General features: G+C 36.0%; 1 protein-coding gene across 1 annotated transcript in view; it reads right to left on the reverse strand.

The window, feature by feature from the left end:
- Window positions 1-19,648, reverse strand: part of PCNX4 (pecanex 4) — a 40,696-nt gene that overhangs the window by 11,952 nt on the left and 9,096 nt on the right. Inside the window, exons 2-8 of the mRNA XM_044917930.1 lie at window positions 17,381-18,125; window positions 11,145-11,324; window positions 10,549-11,063; window positions 10,215-10,315; window positions 9,974-10,096; window positions 5,715-6,075; window positions 3,026-3,129 (exon numbers count right to left, since the gene is read on the reverse strand). Coding sequence (XP_044773865.1) covers window positions 3,026-3,129; window positions 5,715-6,075; window positions 9,974-10,096; window positions 10,215-10,315; window positions 10,549-11,063; window positions 11,145-11,324; window positions 17,381-18,078 — 2,082 coding nt within the window. The 5' untranslated portion in view covers window positions 18,079-18,125. The remainder of the gene's footprint in view (window positions 1-3,025; window positions 3,130-5,714; window positions 6,076-9,973; window positions 10,097-10,214; window positions 10,316-10,548; window positions 11,064-11,144; window positions 11,325-17,380; window positions 18,126-19,648) is intronic.

Raw genomic sequence — 19,648 nt, forward strand, 5'->3', positions numbered from 1 at the left:
AGTGCGGAGCCCGATGCGGGGCTCAATCCCATGACCCTGAGATCATGACCTGAGACGAAACCAAGAGTCTGATACGCAACCGACTGCATCACCCAGGCACCCCTGAATGTGTTTTTATGTGAATTTTAAACACATTTTTATTACTTCTTTATAAGGAATCACTTGAAGAGGATGCATCAGATCACTGTTTACTATTATTATTGCTATCATTGTTTACTTATTTATACATTTTTACAAAATTACCAGTGTCTTTAATAAAAGACATTGCTGTCAGGTTGTATTAGGATCCAGAGAAAGAACATGGAATGTGAACATCAGAAGCCATTTTTAAATCATGGCTTTCTTTACCAGGTGTTTGCACACAATCTTGAGTAGATCACTTATCCTGAGATTCCTTTTCTCTTTCAAAGAAAACTAATCCTAGCACACAAGGTTGTGAAGATTTAAGTAATAAAAGTGCTTTGTTGGGGTGCCTGGGTGGCTCAGTCAGTTAAGTATCGGACTCTTGATTTTGGCACAGGTCAAGATTCCAGGGTTGTGAGATCAAGCCCCACATCCAGCTCTGCACTGAGCATGGAGCCTGCTTCACATTCTCTCTACCTCTCCCTCTGCCCCTTCCCCCTCACAATCTCTCTCTAAAAATAAATAAACAATGGATCGTGGATCACCACATCAAAAACTAATGATGTATTGTATGGTGACTAACATAACATAATAAAATTTAAAAAATAAATAAATAAATTTTTAAAAAGTGCTTTGTAAACTTTAAAGCACATAACATATAAATGATGGTAAGATGGTACTGCTAAGCCACCTTGTGTCCAAAAAAATGAAAAGAAAAAAGGACTGCCATCAAAAAGTGTATCTTTACACATATAATAGAGCACAAAAGATCAGTAAAGGACCCACATTATTAGGCATTATAAAATATACCATTTAAAAAATAGAGCCTAAATTAAGCAATGAAAATGCCCTCAATATTTTTTAAACATTTTTTTTTATTATGCCCTCAATATTTTGCATGAGATTTTGCCTTCTCTTACTTATACAGGTTAGACCAGGTTCTCAAACTTTAGGTGAGTCAGAATCACTGGAGGGTAGTTAAAACATAGGTTGCTGGGCCCTCCTCTAGTTTCTGATTCAGAAGGTCTGAGGTGGTACCCAAGATTGTCCATTTCTAATAAGCTCCAGGAGATGTTAATATTCCTAATCTGGAGAACTGAATTTTGAGAACCACTGGGCTAAAGAAAAAGCCTGTTAGTCACCAGCAATTTTATCCCATCTGTGCTAAGACAAAAAATTCATTCATTCACCACTATTCATTAAACAAATATTTATCAAGGGCCTATTATGTGCCAGACACTGTTCCAGGGGCTTAGGATATATCCCTTCAGAGATCCCTGCCCTTGTGACAATTACATTATAGAGTAAAGGGACACAGACATTCAACAACGAAAATAAGTAAATTATATAGTTTGTTAGAAGGTATAAGTGCTAGAAAAATAGAAAAAGTAAAGCCAGCCAAGGAGGACTGGGAGTGCCAAAAAGGGAGTGGGAATACAATTTTAAATAGGATAGCAATAGTAGATTTCACTGAGGTAACATTTGAGCAAAGACTTGAAGGTGGTAAGGGAGTTAGCTGTGTGGTTATGTGAAGGAAGAGCATTCCAGGTAGAGAGAATAGCCAGTAGGCTGGAGTAGAGTGAGAGGATTCAAGCAGTAGATGAGGCCAAGAGGAAATAGAGAGCCTGACCATTTAGGGCCTTGGCTTTTACTCTGAATTAAAAAAGAGATCCATTGTAGGGTTTTGAGTAGAGAAGTGACATGAAATGAGTTAGATACTAAAGATCACTCTAGTTGAGAACAGACTATAGGGAGGCACAGGTAGAAAGAAGCAGGGAGACCAATTAGGCGGTATTGCAATTACCCAGGAAAGAGATAGAGATAGCTAATAGTAGGGTGGTGAGAAGTGGTGGGATATAGGATATGGCTTAAAGACAGAGCCAACAGGATTTCTTGTTGGACTGCATATGGGGTATGAAGGTAAACAGGAGTTAACTATCACTGAACTAAAGCCCAAATGTTTTGGGGCTGAACAACCAGAAGGATGGAGTTGTCACCAAGGACTGCTAGGCTCTGGGGTAGTCTGATGTTAAGAGGTCAAGGAAAAAAGGAGCGCCTGGGTGGCTCGGTCGGTTAAGCGTCTGCCTTGGGCTCAGGTCATGATCCCAGGGTCCTGGGATTGAGCCCTGATTCTAGCTCCCTGCTCAGTGGGGAGGCTGCTTCTCCCTCTCCCCCTTTATCGTGCTCTCTCTCTTTCTAATAAATAAAATCTTAAAGAAAAAAAAAGAGGTCAAGGAAAAGAGAGGGAGCCATCAAAGGAGACTGACAGGGACTGACCCATGAAACAAGCTAAAAGAAGGCACTGTGTCAAATGCTGCAAACAGGTCAAATAAGACCAGGTCTGAGAACTGATCATTGGATTTGGCAATGTGATAGTTATTAGAGATGCTGACAAGAGTAGTTTTGGTACAGTAATAGGTAACAGGGTCAAAAACAGAGTAAGTTGAAGAGAAAATGAGAGAAATGAAATTTGAGATTTGATTATAAGCAATTCTATTTAGGCATCTTGCTTTAAAAAGAGGAGAAAGACATGGTGTAGCAGGTAGGGTAGTAAGGATCAGAAGAGGTTTTTTATTAAGTTGAGAATGCTTATGTGATATAGGAGTGAAAAAATATTACTGAGTCACACTTTTGAGATGCACAACTAGATAAGGATATAAAGAACAAGCCTGGACAAAAAGGGGGCAGGTACATTTTGTTACTATGCTCTATTATACAATCAACACTAGTCTACCTATCAATATGTGCATACTGAAATACACTTTAAAAATCCCTAGGTGTTTTCACAGGTAATTACTTGATACTCTTAAGTTGAGCTCTTAAGTGTATGATGTGTCTATAACAGGTAAAATTTTACACATGTGCTATAAAAATACCAGAGAGGTTTCAAATGTACATTGACCTTAATGTTAATACAGCAGTAAGTATAACCACATTCTAGAATCATTATCCATATTAAACGATCCTGAAAACGGCCCAAGTAATGAGACCCAGGTAAGAGGAGACCTAAAACAAATTAGAAAAAAGAAAAAGTAAGTAATATTCAAGCTTGTTTTATTTTGCCATGTGAATCTTCAAAACTGATAAGACACTTGGAACTGACTCATAGCTACTTTTATTCTCTATGTCAAGAATACAAACAATTATTCATTGCATATCAGGGGGCATTAAATTAAGCTCTTTACAGGAATAGGAACAGTTAAAAGAGAAAATCTATAGGTAATACTACATAAAAATTCAAGGATATATTTTCCAGAGAAACAACAAATTAGAACCTGCTATATAAAATCCTAAATACAGTAGGAAAAGTATAAAAGTACTAAATGTAAAAAATGTATAAAAGCCAACTTCAAATTAATTATTTATTTAAAGCATTTTGGACATTTTTTATGAACACACATATAAAAATGTTTTGTGTACTAAAAATTTACATAAAATGCTACTACCACACTATACAAAAACTTTAAAAAATTAGTTTTCTCTCAACATTACATCTCTGAGATCTGAGCATGTTGACTGCAAATAGCTCAAGTCACTCGTACCTACAATTGAGAATTCACTGTATGATTACAGCTAAATTTGAATATTCATTTCTCGTTAATAAACACATTCCATATAGTGCCAATTTTTTTTCTGTTTTACATAATACTGCAGGGATTACCTCTGTGCAAGTCTGCTTAGACAACATGCTGTGCAGTAAAGAGTTAGCATAGCAGAACTGACTGCTACCCTTTAAAAGTCCTGTTTGCAAAGTTGGTTGATGGCTGGCATCTGGGAACTTGAGTTTCGGAAGAATTCTCACCACCCTTCCTGATAAAAGTCTCATTGTGTCCGAACAGTTTGTACAAACAATACAGTTTATACTGAACACCTGCTTTCCTTCTGGGAGTCTGGAATCTTGGTACACGCTAGGCAGAGGGTGCCTACGTGACCATGCCCCAATAAAAGCCCTAGGCACTGAGTCTCAAATAAACTTCTCTGGTAGCCACCATATCACACATGTTGTGACAATGTGTGGCTGGGGAATTAAGCATGTTCTGTGTGATTCCATTGGGAGAGGACATCTGGAAGTTTGCGCCATGTTTTACCCCACGTAATTTTTCTCTTCATTGATTTTGTTCTGCGTCCTTTCACTATAATAAATCGTAGCCACAAGTACAAATGTATATTGAGCTCTACAAGTCCTCTTAGTGAATCATCAAACCTGGATATGGGCTTGGAGACCCCCAAAACACATGTGCAAAAGTTTCTCTAGAATTAGAATCTAATTAGAATTATGGAATCTAAAACTGAATCCCTAGGCCATGGGATACATACACCTTTACTACAGCCTATTAGTTTACTCTTCAAGGTGTATTTATTATACAAATTTATATTCCCTTCCAGCAGGGTGTGAAAAGTTCCTGTTCCTCATACCCTAGCCAATACTTGGTAATGTCAGACTTTTACATTTCTGCCAACCAGATATGTGTGAAATGTTATCTCATTGTTTTTTTTCCCCCCAGGGATACTTCATAACACACTTCTTGGCTGAGTGTAATTGATTTGATAATAAAGTATAATTTCTACCTCAGGTATTTATTACTTTAGATATAAGTCAAACCTCACAGGTATTTTTACAAGTGACATAGTATTATATAATAAACATTAATTAGAACTGGATGAAAAGATTAAAAGTGTAGAATATTTTCTATGAGAAAGAAAAATGATTATTCATTAAAAAATTTGTACTACAAAGTTTTTCCTAAATTACCTCACACATTTAGATAACAAAGAGATAATTAGAAAAGTTCAATCCAAGTAAGCATTTCATTAAAATTCTAATTTGAAATTGCTATTCTACCTGGAATCGGTTTGCCAAGATGTCACTGGGTATTTCTAAAACACGTTTCAAGGGCTAAGGCATATGGTAGGAGACAACATACTACTGTCATCAGCTTGGGCATTATTTAAAACCAACCTCAAGAAGTACAATATAGTTGAATTTGTAGTTAGCATACAATGGAAGCATTGACTTATAAAATTAGTTCATCCTCATAAAAAAAATATATTTTCTTGCTGATACTTGCATAGTACTTCATTTTGGGAGGCTACTGATCATTGACCACAGCTTTTGTTACCTTGCCCTGTACCCTTGTCAGACTGCTTAGGTTGCTATACGGTACCTAATAAGATACGAACAAACTCCCTTAAGTCCTTCAATCTGATATTATATAAAGCTAGTTTTTACTATTTATGGACCTAAGCCATTGCATCTACTTGCAGTGAACTCACTATAAATTCATGGAAATTTGGGGAGAATAAGGTGTTTTCATGGTTCAGTGGTGGGACTATAACCTGATTTTATTCAAGAAAATCTTCTTTAAAAAATGTCAAATCACCCTAATGAAACTTCCCCTTACTATTTTTATGACTTTATTTACCTCAAAATAAGAAGCAAGAGAGATACTTCTATTTCATAGTCCTTCTGCCATCTATCAAAGTAGTAGAATCTATGTAATGGTTGGATCAAAAGACTTCTTCTGTATATTCACTTTTTTGTATTTTAAATGTATTCGTGAGGATTTTTTAAGCACAACCCATTTACTTACCTAAACTCCCAGTGGCCATTGCAGCCTGCAGCGCAGCGGTCAGACTTGGGACCATGTGGGCGTAGTACACTGTGTCTGCACACACGCAGGCTGTGGCACCCACTGCTCCCGGCCAAATCCGAACAGGTCGGGGAAAGCCCACCAAGAACAAAGGAAGGGTGAAGAGGGGGAGTAAGGGAGAGGAGAGCAGCGTAGAGAAAACGATGAAGACCAGCACGAATGGAGAGAAGACAATGTTGAGTATACATAAAGTGGTGGTTGACTTTCGACGTTTTTTCTCAGTCAACGATGCCAAAAGTATGGTCACAGCAAACTGCAGCTTAGAGATGAACTGAATCAGACGATCACGCATGATACCAACCTGTAGAGATGTAAAAATGATTTTTTTTATTTTGAAAGACTTCATGAATTTTCAAGATCATATAAGAAAAACTGTATATTATTATTGCTGCAATATTTTTGAGGAAATAGCCCTTATATGAGATTCTTTGTTATAATTTTCTCCAACCTCACAAGTAATAAATGAGTCTACATTTTTAAAAGTTTGGGCTCTCTTAGAAAAAAAGTAATGCCAGAGAACCAACAGAGTACTAGGATATCTTAAGGCTGACTAACTTTTGCATTATATGCTTGTTAGGTCATGAGAACCAGAAGTGGTAAATAGTTAACTATCCTTAATTCATCCTTATTTTAGAAAGTATTTTATAGATTAAGAAACAGAGGTCATAAGACAGATCTTAATAGACTGAAATCATATAAGTATGTTCATACATATCATGCAAAGTATGTTCTTTAACCAAAACAGAATTAAATCAACAATAGAAATAAAAAATAATAAAGGAATCTTGAAATTAAAAGACACATTGCTGGGGTGCCTGGCTGACTCAGTTGGTAGAGTATCTTGGGGTTGTAAGTTTGAGCTCCATGTTAGGTGTAGAGATTACTTAAAAATAAAATCTTACCAAAAAAGAAATTAAAAGACATTGCTAAATAACCAATGGGTCAAAGAAGACATCACACAAAAAAATGAGAAAACATTTTGAGATGAATGAAACAAAAACACAACATACCAAAACTTGTGATTCAGCTAAAACAGTGCTCAGAGGGCAATTTATAGCTAGCTTTAAATGCCTATATAGAAAAAAGATCTCAAATCAATAACCTAATCTTCCACCTCAGGAAACCAGAGAAACTAGAAAACAAAGCACAAACTGAACCTCAAGTACACAGAAGGAAGGAAATAATAAAGATTAGGGCAGAAATTAATAAAATAGAGAATATAAAAACAATAGAGAAAATCAATGGAACCAAAAGCTGGTTTTTTTTTGAGATCAATAAAATGGAGAAACCTCTAGCTACAATGACAAAGAATAAAACAGAGAAGACTCAAATTACTAAAGTCAGGAATGAAAGAGATAACTTTATACCACCAATCTTAACAGAAAAAAATTAGAAGGATTGTAAGAGAATAATATGACTGTATGCTGATAAATTTGATCACTTAGATGAAACCAACAAGTTCCTTGAAAAACATAAAGCAACTCAAGAAGAAAGAGAAAAACTAAACAGACCTGTAAAAAGAAACTGAATTTGTAATTTAAAAGCTACTCACAGAGAAAAGCTGAGGCTCAGATGGCTTCCATATTACAAAATACTACATACCACAAAATATTTAAGGTACATACGAAATATGATCAAACATTTAAGAATAATTAGTATGAAATTCCTAACTCATTTTATGAGGTCAGGGCTATTTTTATATCTAAACCAAAGACATGACAAGAAAAGAAAGCTACAGATACATATAAATATCAATCACACAAAAATACCAGCCAGCCAAATCTTGTAACACATAAGCAGGATCATACACCATGACCAAATGGCATTTAGTTCTAGAATGCAAGGTTGGTTTAACAACCAGAAATCAATGTATTATACCATGTTAACAGATTAAAGGACAAAAACCACATGACCATTTCAATAGACATAGAAAATACATCAGACAAAATCCAACACCCTTCATGATAAAAAGACTAACCAGAAATAGAAGGGAACTTCTTCAACCTGGTAAAGAACATCCACAATAGGGACACCTGGGTGGCTCAGTCGGTTAAGCCTCTGCCTTTGGCTCAGGTCATGATCCCAGGGTCCTGGGATCGAGTCCCACACTGGGCTCCCTGCTAAGGGGGGAACATGCTTCTCCCTCTGCCTGCTGCTCCCCTGGCTTGTGCTCTCTCTCTCTCTCTGACAAATACATAAATAAAAAACCTTCTTAAAAAAAAAAGAACATCTACAATAGCTGATATCATATCTAATGGTAAAAGACTGACATCAACTTAATGGAGAAAGACTGACTGCTTCCCTTTAAGATGTCCACTCCTCTATTCAGCATTATACTGGAGGTTCAGGCCAGGGCAAGTAGGTAAGAAAAAGAGAGGAAAGACATCTAGATTGAAAAGGAAGAAATAAATATATCTCTACTATCTCTAATTTGCAGATGATGTGATCTTATACACAGAATGTCTTTAAAAAATCTACTAATAATCTACCAGAACTAATAGAAGTGAGGTTTTAGGACACAAGATTACTATTTTAAAAAATCAATTGTATTCTATACTCTAGCAATAAACAAGCCAGAAAGTGAATTAAGAAAACAATTCCATTTATAATATCAAAAAGAATAATATACTTAGGAAAAATTTAATAAAAGCGTAAGACTTGTAACACTGAAAACTACAAAACATTATGGAAATAAAGATCTTAAAAAAATATAAAGACATGTCAAATTGATGGATAGGAACAATTAACATTTTTAAGATGGCAATACTCCCCAAATTGATCTACACATTTGAGGTAATCTCTATCAAAGTTTCAGATGCCTTCTTGCACAAACTTAAAAGCTAAAACTAATATTTACATTGTAATAGAGAGGCACTGAAAGAGTCAAAACAATGTTAAAAAAGAAGAACAAAGTTGGAAGACATACTTCCCGATTTCAAAACCTACTACAAAGTATAGTAATAAAGATAGGATAGTACTGGCATAAGGACAGACACACAGATAAATGGAAAAGAACTGGGAGTCCAGAAATAAACTCTCACATCTGTCATTTGATTTTTGAACAGGGTGCCAAGAAAAGTCATCGAGGGAAGGGTAGTTCCTTCAATAAATGGTGTTGAGACCATTGTATATCCATATATAAAAGAATGGATTTGGAAACCTACCTCATATCATATACAAAAATAAACTCAAAGTAGATCATAGACCCAAATGTAGTAGTTACAGTTTTAACTGTAAAACTCTTAGAAGAAAACACAGTAAATCTTTATGATTTGGGAATAGGCAGTGTTTATTAGACATGACCCCAACAATTCAAGCAGTGAAAGAAAAAAGAGATAAATTGAACTTCACCAAAATTAAAAACTGTTTTTGCTTCAAAGGATATTACCAAGAAGGAGAAAGACAGCCTACAGAATGGGAGAAAATTTTTGTTTATCATATATATGTCAAGGAACTTGTATCCAGAATATATAGGAACTCTTAAACCAACAATAAAAGGGCAAGCCACATAAAATGGACAAAGGATCTGAATAGACATTTCTCCAAAAAACATACACAAATGGCCAATAAATTTATGAAAAGATGATTAATTAGCATTTAAGGAATGCAAATCAAAATTACAATGAGATAGCAGGTCACACCCACCAGAATGAGTATAATGAAAAAGTTAGATAATAACAAGTGTTGGTATGATGTAGAGAAATCCTCAGACATTGTTGGTGGGAATGTATAATGGTACAACCACTTTGGAAAAATGTTTGGCAGTACCTTGAGGTGTTAACATAGACTTACTATGAACTGAAATTCCAGTCCTAGGTAGATATAGTTAAGAGAAATGAAACCATATGTCCAAAAAACAAATGTCCAAAAACATGTACACAAATGTTCATAGCAGCATTATTCATAATAATCAAAGAGTAAAAGCAACCTAAAAACCCATCATCTGATAAATAAATCAACCAAAGAAACCAAAAGTATATTAATGGTTGCTGGGGCTGGAGTGGGGGGTGGGTGGGATGGAGAGTGGAAACAGGGAAGGACATTGATGTGCGTGAGGTTTCTTTTTGGGATGTTGAAAATGGTCTAAAATTAGACTGTGGTGATGGCAGTAAAATTCTGTCTACCACTGAACTGTGTAAGTGGATGATTTTATGGTATGTGAAATACATCTCAATAAAGCTAATAAAACATATGCTTACCAGTAAGAGTCTGATTCCCGTATCCAGGCTTCTGTTCCACCACACATCTGTACTAGAGATGAACAAGTGTACTACTGATACAATGACTGTCTCCAATAAAGCATTTTCTGTATTCTGCCACACCTGCAGTACACAAATTATCAGGTAGAATTTGACAAATTTAAGTAAACTGTTAGGATAAGCAAAACTGCAATTCAACTTAGCAATACAAAAAATACTATTAAGGGCTTATTAGGATTACCATTCTAAAAGCTCTCGTGAATCCAATGGAGACAGACACAGAGGGGAGCCCTTGTAAGGAACTGTCCAATGAAAGAAATGCTATCATAGCAAAGGGTGACACTAGGACAAACACAAAAAATAGACTAATTAAGGCAAAGTAACCTCTTCTACCATATTTTACTTTGGCTAATATGATTTTTTATGAGCACATTTAAGCAGTTAACTGAAAAAAATAATAAACCAAAACATAAAAGAGTAAATGCCTGTATGCTATACATTGCAAAAATATGGGAATTCAATAGTTTTACATAGTCCTAGATATAACACAAAGTTAGTAGATTTTATGTTCTTACCTAGATTTAGCAAAATCCGTCTGACAACACCAATCTTCACAAGCCTTGTTTGCTTCTCTAAGAATAAAGTCACAGTTTGCACATCCTTTGGATAGAAAGGGTTTCGGAAAATTCCAAAGATACAGACACTCTGAATTTCTCTAAGTATCCACAGTATTATAAGCAGTATCATCAAAACATAGCCAACAATAGCCTGAGGACTGTTTTTGGAAATCTGTGAGAAACCAGCAAAATGATGCAGCAAACTAGTTTCTATGAGAGCCAAGACTAATATGATGATGTAGAAAAGGCACTCCTTCCAAGTAAACTGTTTTTCTGAATCACTGGGTAAAGGCTTAGATTTGGTTCCAACTCTGTGTCTAGTCACACTGTGTTTGAAGGCAAGACCCACGTCACTTAGGTTAAGACTCAGTAAGAACCCAAGTCCCGTCATGAAAAGAACCACACCAACAGTGCTGGGAATGAAATATGATGTTACAGCTGTTCCAGCAGAAATGATGAACATTAGTAATAACCTGCAGAGAAAAAGAAAGATTTGCTCAAAAAGGAAAATTGTACTTTAAGTTATGCAGAACTTTAATACTTAAAATAATTACCGTAGGTGCGTTGACATAGATGAGCCTCCAAGGCCAAACTCTAAAACCTGCTCCATTGCCCATAAGAAAAGTGCATCAGGTGGGGGCAGAGTCCCGAGTGCCCACAGAAAGGGTAGAAATATAAACAAGATGTGTAAAATCTGATTCACTTGTTCTAGAGCTGGTATATTTACCATAAACCTGTAAGAAAAAGGAAACATTTAAATCATACCAAATAATATTCAGAAGAGTATCCTCCCAGGGAAAACAAAACAACACATGCAACCCACTCCCTGAAACAAAGGAACATTTACAAAAAGATCCTAGTCCCAAACTGCGAAAGATCAACATTTATAAATTGTGACCACTGTCTTTCCCTCTTATCAGCAACTACCCCTACTCAATTGTCTATGAGATTAGCACTTAGAAAATATGTGGATTCAAATGTGGAAAGAAGGAAGAAGTAATTAAAAGCAATTTACTGAATAAAATTGAATTTAGGGATTTGTAAAACTGAACTGAGCCCAGAGTAAAAATATTTCACCCTTAATTGTCTAAACTACATTGGCTGAAATTCTAGCAATGATTCTTCAAAGTTTATAATTTTCTTTTTTTTTTTAAAGATTTTATTTATTTATTTGACAGAAAGAGACACAGTGAGAGAGGGAACACAAGCAGGGGGAGTGGGAGAGGGAGAAGCAGGCTTCCTGTGGAGCAGGGAGCCCAATGCGGGGCTCGATCCCAGGACCTGGGATCATGACCTGAGCCGAAGGCAGACGCTTAACGGCTGAGCCACCCAGGCGCCCCTAAAGTTTAAAATTTTCTAATTTAAAATTGTAAGTGACTCTGGGAAAGCCAAAGCCTTCTTGATGTTCTTACTATTAGTAGCTAGCAAAGAGACCTCTTCTTGTTCTCCTACTATATCCTCTCCCCGCCCATACTGTCTTAACCCCAGGTCCCAGAATTTGAAGTCAGTATAATTCATATCAGAAGTAAGCAACATTAGGTTATGAATATGTCTCTGTGGGTTAGCCTGGGAACTTAACTAGCCATTTTTAATATTGTTTTTATTTTATATAAATAATGGTATGGATTTGAGAATACAAACCTGTAAAATACAATCTCATAAATTAGAGATGGCTTCTATAAAGTGGAAAAATTGGTTCTTGGTATAGCACTTACCAGTTAAATATAGTATTATATGGTTTTAAATAATTTAATAAAAACTTAAAGCATAGAGGAATATCAATATATTACTTTTTTTTTTTTTTTGAATAAAGCTAACCACACACTTTGTCTGGAAACCAGTAATGTCCTAATACTTACAATGTTCCAAAGATAACTTGCAAAAGAGAAAACTAAATCTCAAAACTTGTAACGTAATTATACTTAAATACCTGAGCTGTTAGGAATCAAAGTCAAGGAGAAGGCACCTCCTGTAATAATTACCCACTTAAGTGTATGTTAACAGCCCAGAAGCAAATGTATAGCAACTATGGATATAATAATGACATAATGTGTTTGCTCATACAGATATCAGGACTATGTCAGCTAATGCACTGTCTCATAATATATGTCCTTCAAATTTTTGTAAGCAGAGAATTAATGAATACAAGGTTAACAATGTGATGCTAAATTAGAGGACAATATTTTTTGTAATGTAGTTTTAAAATACATTTCATTCTGGGAAGAAAATACTCAAGCACCAAAGCGGAAAATCAAACCACACACAGTAAACTGCAGGAAGGTCAAGGAAAACATGCAGATCTACAGTTATTTTTGTTAAAGACTGTTAACATTTCTCTTTCTAATATATTCAAGGATAGTATAATTTGTGTAAAAATAATGTATACTCAAGAAATATTTTACCCAAATTCGATTAAACCTCCCCAAATCTTTTTGTTCTTAAGTAATGACATAGAAAATCTATTTATATACAAGAATATCACACACAAATACAAGCCTATGTAATTTAAGCAACCAAACATTTTGATCACTTTCCTGTATGACTCAGGGTCAAATAATATGATTATTGTGGTTAAGTCTTTTATATGGAAAATATGTTTGAATTCTATTTCTGATAATGTAACATGAATTTTCTAGGGCAAAATATCTAAGCTCTCAAGAAAAAAACTTTGTTTGGGGCACCTGGGTGGCTCAGTTGGTTAAGCGACTGCCTTCGGCTCAGGTCATGATCCTGGAGTCCCGGGATCGAGTCCCGCATCTGGCTCCCTGCTCGGTAGGGAGTCTGCTTCTCCCTCTGACCCTCCCCCCTCTCATGCTCTCTGTCTCTCACTCTCTCTCTCTCTCAAATAAATAAATAAAATCTTTAAAAAAAAAAAAAAGAAAAAAACTTTGTTTGAATCTCACAACCATAAAAACATTCCAAATCTGTATACTCACTAAGATCCACATGCCCAGAAAAAAAGATGTTTATTGTGGCTAAGATGACATAAATATGCATCATTCATTGAAACAATTCCTGAGAGTCTATGAACTAAGCACTTATAGGTTTAACGCCTGTCTTTAGTGAAAATGCACAGAAAAGTCATTTAAAATTCTTAACACACAAGTGAACTGGGTAAAATAAAGAATGGGGAAAGAGAAATTATTATACTGTGAGGCTTGTCTCTTCAACTTTTACGTTCTCTGAAATAAAATTAAGACACAATTTGATATATTTGACAACTGTCCAAACTTAAACAGTGCATACATTTCACATATATTTGCAGTATCATACCTACTATATAAAGATCATCTTGATTCTTATTTTGTTGACCAAATTTTTTTTTAATTTAAATTCAACTGGCCAACATATAGTACATCGTAAGTCAAGTGGGAGGTAATTGTTCTGAACAAACATGTCATCTTTTTCTATAAAAATAGATTTGGGCTTGCTTTTGTCTTCTCCTTTTAGTTGAAAAAGAAAACTCTTTGTAATGATCAAACTGTAAACATTAAAACTGTATATTAAATTCAACTAGAATCAGTAAAAAAAATTAATGTTCTTTCATTTAGAAATGAGTAATACAGAAAGTCAAGGTAACCAAATTATAAGTTAACAGATTTTTTTAAAATTAAAGAACCTAGGGCATCATTTTAAATGCAAAGATGTATTATAGCAGATATATAATTTCTGATTTCAAAAATAGCACAGTGAGACAGTAACTCAAGAATCTAAATTCTGAAAATAATCTTACAAACTCAAATCTTTTAGAAGGGGATGAATGTGTGTGTGTATATATATATATATATATATATATATATACTCAAATTTACTGCTAACTTTTCAAAACCAAGTATTTAACTGTAGTATATTTTACGACTAGTAAATGGTAGTGGTACTAACAAACCCATTATAATTGAATTTCCCATAAACTAATTCTCCCCTTACATATTTGATTAGGTGAAGAACAACAAGGATATTATAGTGTCCTCTGGTCCATAAATGTAGCACAACTAGAAGAAATTAAGATTTAAGGAATAGCAAATGGCCCCTTAAGAATAGGTCAGTTTCAGGGGCACCTGGGTGGCTCAGTCCTTAAGCGTCTGCCTTCGGCTCAGGTCATGATCCCAGGGTCCTGGGATCGAGCCCCACATCGGGCTCCCTGCTCAGTGGGAAGCCTGCTTCTCCCTCTCCCACTCCCCCTGATTGTATTCCCTCTCTTGCTGTGTCTCTGTCAAATAAATAAATAAAATCTTAAAAAAAAAAAAAAGAATAGGTCAATTTCAGTACAAAAACTGGCTAAGTATTTTTAAATGTCTTATTTTAGGCTGCCATAACAAAATACCACAGACCAGGTGGCTTAAACAATAGAAATTTATTTCTCATAGTTCTAGAGGCAGGAAGATCAGAGTGCCACCGTGGTTGGGTTCTGATGAGAACACTCTTCAAGGCTTGCAGACAGTCAACTTCTCACTGAATCCTCACATGGTGGAGAAAGAGAGAGATCAAGCTCTCTGGTCTCTCTTCTTATAAGGGCACCAATCCCATTAGAATAGGACCACCCTGATGACCCAACTACCTCTCAAAGACCCCCATCTCCAAATACCATCACATTGGGGATTAGGGCCTCAACATATGAATTTTGAGGGAGCACATACATTTATTCCTTAACATTCTACCCCAGTCTCCCAAATTCATGTTCTTCTTACATGCAAAATACATGCATCCCATCCCAACAGTCTTAACAAATTCCAGCATCAACTCTAAAGTCCAGTTTATCTAACTACCATCTAAATCAGATATAGGTGACACTCGAGGTACACCGGATCCGGAGGCAAAATCCCTCTCCAGCTGTGAACCTGTGAAATCAGATAATTTATGTGCTTCCAAAATAAAATGGTGGGGCAGCCCCAGAATGGACATTCTTATTCCAGAAGGGAGAAACAGGAAAGAAGGAAAGGGTGACATGCTACAAAGAAGTCCAAAATGTAGCAAGGCAAATTCCATTAGATCCCAAGGCTGGGAAAGAATCCTCTTTGGTTTCATACTCTGCCCTCCAGGCCAATAATAATCACCCAAACAGCTCTAGGTGGGGGTCCCACCCCCAAGGCTCTGTAGGGCAATACCAGCCCCAAGTCTTCCAGATTTTAATTTGTTGAAACCAAAGAAGTAGCCCTGACAATCTCTGAATCACTTTTGGGGTCATTTTTCCTGTCAAATCTAAAAAGTCTAACAGCCTTAGTTCATTTCATCTTGTCTCTGACCCTTTTCGTTGAAATTGGCAGTATTTTTCGTCATACAACCCCATAAACTCTTTATTTAGTGGTAGTCCAGTCACATTCTTGGTCCTCACTTCAGAACATGCTTTCTCATTTTTTTTGCAATATGGATAGGCCAAAAATGTTCGAAACCTTCAAGTTCTGGTTCATTTTTGCTTATCAATTCCTTCTTCAACTCATCTCTCCTTTCGTATAAGCAGTCAGGAGGAATCAAGCTGTTCTTTGAACCACTTGCTTAGAAATCTCCTCACCTCTATATCCAATTACATCACTCTCAAGTTCTACTTTCCACAAAACATTAGAAAGCGGTTCAGCCAAGTTTTGTGCCACTTGATAACAAGAATCACCTTTCCTCCAGTTTTCAATAACAGGTTCTCATTTCTAAGACCTCACCAGAAATGCCTTTAAGTCCGTATTTCTAGCATGCACCTCAAAACTCTTCCAGCCTTTATCCATTACCCAATTTCAAAGCCACTTCCACATTTTTAGGTATCTGTTACAGGAGCAACCCACCTCTTGGTATCAAAATCTATCTTAATCAGCTTGGGCTGCCATAATAAAATACCAGACTGGGTGGCTGATACAACAGAAATTATTCTGGAGGCTGGAAGTCCAAGATCAGCGTGCCAGCATGGTCAGGTTCTGCTGAAAACTCTCTTCCTGGTTTGCAGACAGCAGCCTTCTCACCGTATCCTCATATAGTGGAGAAAGAGAGAGATCAAGCTCTCTGGTGTCTCTTCTTGAAGAAGAGCACTAATCCCATCAGATCAGGGTCTCACACTCATTTTCCTAATTACCTCCCAAAGATCCCATCTCCAAACACCAACACACTGGGGTATGGGCTTTAACATATGAATTTGAGGGGGGACATGAATATTCAGTTCATTACATGCCTATACATTTCTACCTGGACACGAACCTGTGAAAGAGAAAGCTGTAATCTATAGAAACAGAGAAATAAAAGTCAGATTTAGAAAAGGTAAGCAAAGGGGGTTATCCAACAATTTTGTAAACAGTTTGGTAAACAATTTTGTTTAAAAACTCTGTTTTCTATTTTTCTACTATAGCAAATCAAAAAAATTAATATTCCTTCTATATAGTTGCTACAAAATTAGAAATAAGTTATTCATCTTAAATTCACTCAATCTGTACATAATATTTATGTGTATAAATTTCAAATTCTTCATTAGACCCTCATAGGAAAGTTCCATCTCTTTTCATAGGTCTCAGCCAGGCTAGCTTATAGATTCATAGCTCGTTATTGAAAGTGAAACACAGAACTGAAATTTTGCTTATTTATCTTACCTTTAAAGGGTTTTCTTTTTACTCTACAATAAGGTTTAATTACTGCTTTCGTATGAATGTTTAATAGAGATTACTCCTAAGAGATTAATAATCAGAACAACCTATCATCCAATGGTTTGGTCTTGATGACTTTCAATTCATAGATTCCTTTTTTTAATACTAAGGAGAGCTCATACTATGAATGCTTAAAAATAAAGCAAGTTATAAAGTATCTGATAGCTTATTACCTGTGTGCAAGATCTACAGAAACAAAGGAAAAAATATAAAGAGGTCTCGTAAGAGGAGTGATTTCATAAGTATCCTGGGGTTGGAAAGTCGCAGTCTCTGCAGCTGTGTTTACAATTAATGAATATTCTCCTATACATAATGTCATCCATCCAAAGACGAACAGTAGAACAGTGCCTCCTGTGCTGCCATACAGCAGGGATATTCTCTTCGGGAGCAGATACCATGTTCCAAGACCACACATTAACCCAGCAAGAAAAGAATGAAGAACTGTACTGGCTATATATTTCTTGCCAGGAATTAGAAATTTGATAGTCTCAGTACCAGCACAACTTGTAAAGTCATGTTCATCTTCCTCTGCTAAGATATCTGTGGTTAGCATTCTTTCTACCGTCACCGATTGGTTTCTGGCATACAAACTTGTGAACTGGATGATAAATGCAGCAAAAAGCATTAGTCCACCTGAAAGCGCTGCTGTGTAATAGTCTTCCAAAATGCCCAACTGATACAAGAGTGTTCCTAGTCCACCCCAAACCCATGGTATCAGAAAAAGGATAATTTGATTAACATATATGTAAGGAGGGGCGCAATAGCCTAATTTGAATCGAGGGCCTCCAAGAACAGTCTGCGGAAAGCGCTTCAGAAAGAAGTCCTGTTTGTAATCATTCAGCAGAGGCACATCTGGACTCATCCTTCTCATTCAGGATTATTCTGAAAGTCACATCCTCTTCTGGAACATAGCAGTCTCTAAGCAAAAGAAAAAAGTCATTACTTGACAATGTCATACTTAAAAGATGGAGGGAGGGGGCACATTTCTATTTTTCTCTCCTTAATTCCTTCAAGGGCAGGGTTTAGAACTTCACATCTCTAGCTCCTCCCCATTGCCTGATGCACACGTGGCACTAAACAAATAGTTGTGAAGTTGTTTTTTACTTGAAAAAGATTCATATTAATTATTAATTTATCTAGAACTTAATATTTAGGATTAGATCTTAAATTAACTAACACTTTTAGATTTTAAAGTCAAAGAAAAGTTCAAAAAGCCAGTGCTCTCAACTCAAATCTGCCAGTGGTTTAACTAATTGTTTTCTAAGAGTTTTTGATGTTTGTTTTTAAATTTTTCCTCTATTATTAAGGGTCAGCAAAATTTTTCTATAGGGGCTGAAGAGTAAATATTTTAGGCTTTGTGGACAATATGATCTCACTACAATGATTCAATTCTGCTGTCATAGCAGAAAAGCAGCCACAGATAATACATAAATAAATGAATAGTAGGAGTAATTGTGTTCCATGTAAAGCTTTATGGTATTTTTACCTGTACCTCTGGGCCAGATTCAGCCTGTGGGCCATAGCTGGCCAAACCCTGCTCTATAAAATGAGGACATTCTCTTTAATTCCCTTGACTTGGAATGAAAATAGAAGTGGAAAAAGAAATAGAAATACTTAGTCACACCATTTAGCAATTAGAGTAAACTTAGGGTTTTCTAAGAATTTAAAAGTCAAATCCTGCTAAAATAGTAACATTTCAGTAAAAAGCCACTGGCAGCTCAATATGCAGTAGAAAGAACAATAAACTGGAAATCAAAAGACTCCAGGTGTCTGACTAAATGCTTATTATTAGCTATGTTACCATAAGCAAACCACTTTTTGATTCAATTTTTACTTTCCCTGTTATCAGTTTCCAAAATCTACCCAAACTAGGAAAACATGAAACAATAATAGGACCTGTATGTGCTGTAGTCTAGATTATTTTCATTTAAGGGCCACAAAAATCTAAGTATTGGGGTGCCAGGCTGGCTCAGTCAGTAGAGCATGTGACTCTTGATCTCAGGGTCATGAGTTTGAGCCCCACTTTGGGTGTAGAGATTACTTTAAAAAAATAAAATATTTTTTAAAAATCTAAGTATCAAGGGGCGCTTGGGTGGCTCAGTCGTTAAGTGTATGCCTTCAGCTCGGGTCATGATCCCAGGGCCCTGGGATCGAGCCCCGCATCGGGCTCCCTGCTCAGCAGGAAGCCTGCTTCTCTCTCTCCCACTCCCCCTGCTTGTGTTCCCTCTCTCGCTGTGTCTCTCTCTGTCAAATAAATAAATAAAATCTTTAAAAAAAAAATCTAAATATCAGCACAGATTCTCTTCTCTTCAACTTTTCCTTTTCCTGGGATATACTCAGTAGTTTATTCTGAAAACACATTTGCCTGACACAAGATAGCTAACAAAGTATTACTCAGGGATCATATATTGGGCTGGAAAAGAAAAATTAAGTTTAAAGCT

The sequence above is a fragment of the Neomonachus schauinslandi genome, chromosome 9 (assembly GCF_002201575.2).
Source record: "Neomonachus schauinslandi chromosome 9, ASM220157v2, whole genome shotgun sequence".
NCBI lineage: Eukaryota > Metazoa > Chordata > Mammalia > Carnivora > Phocidae > Neomonachus > Neomonachus schauinslandi.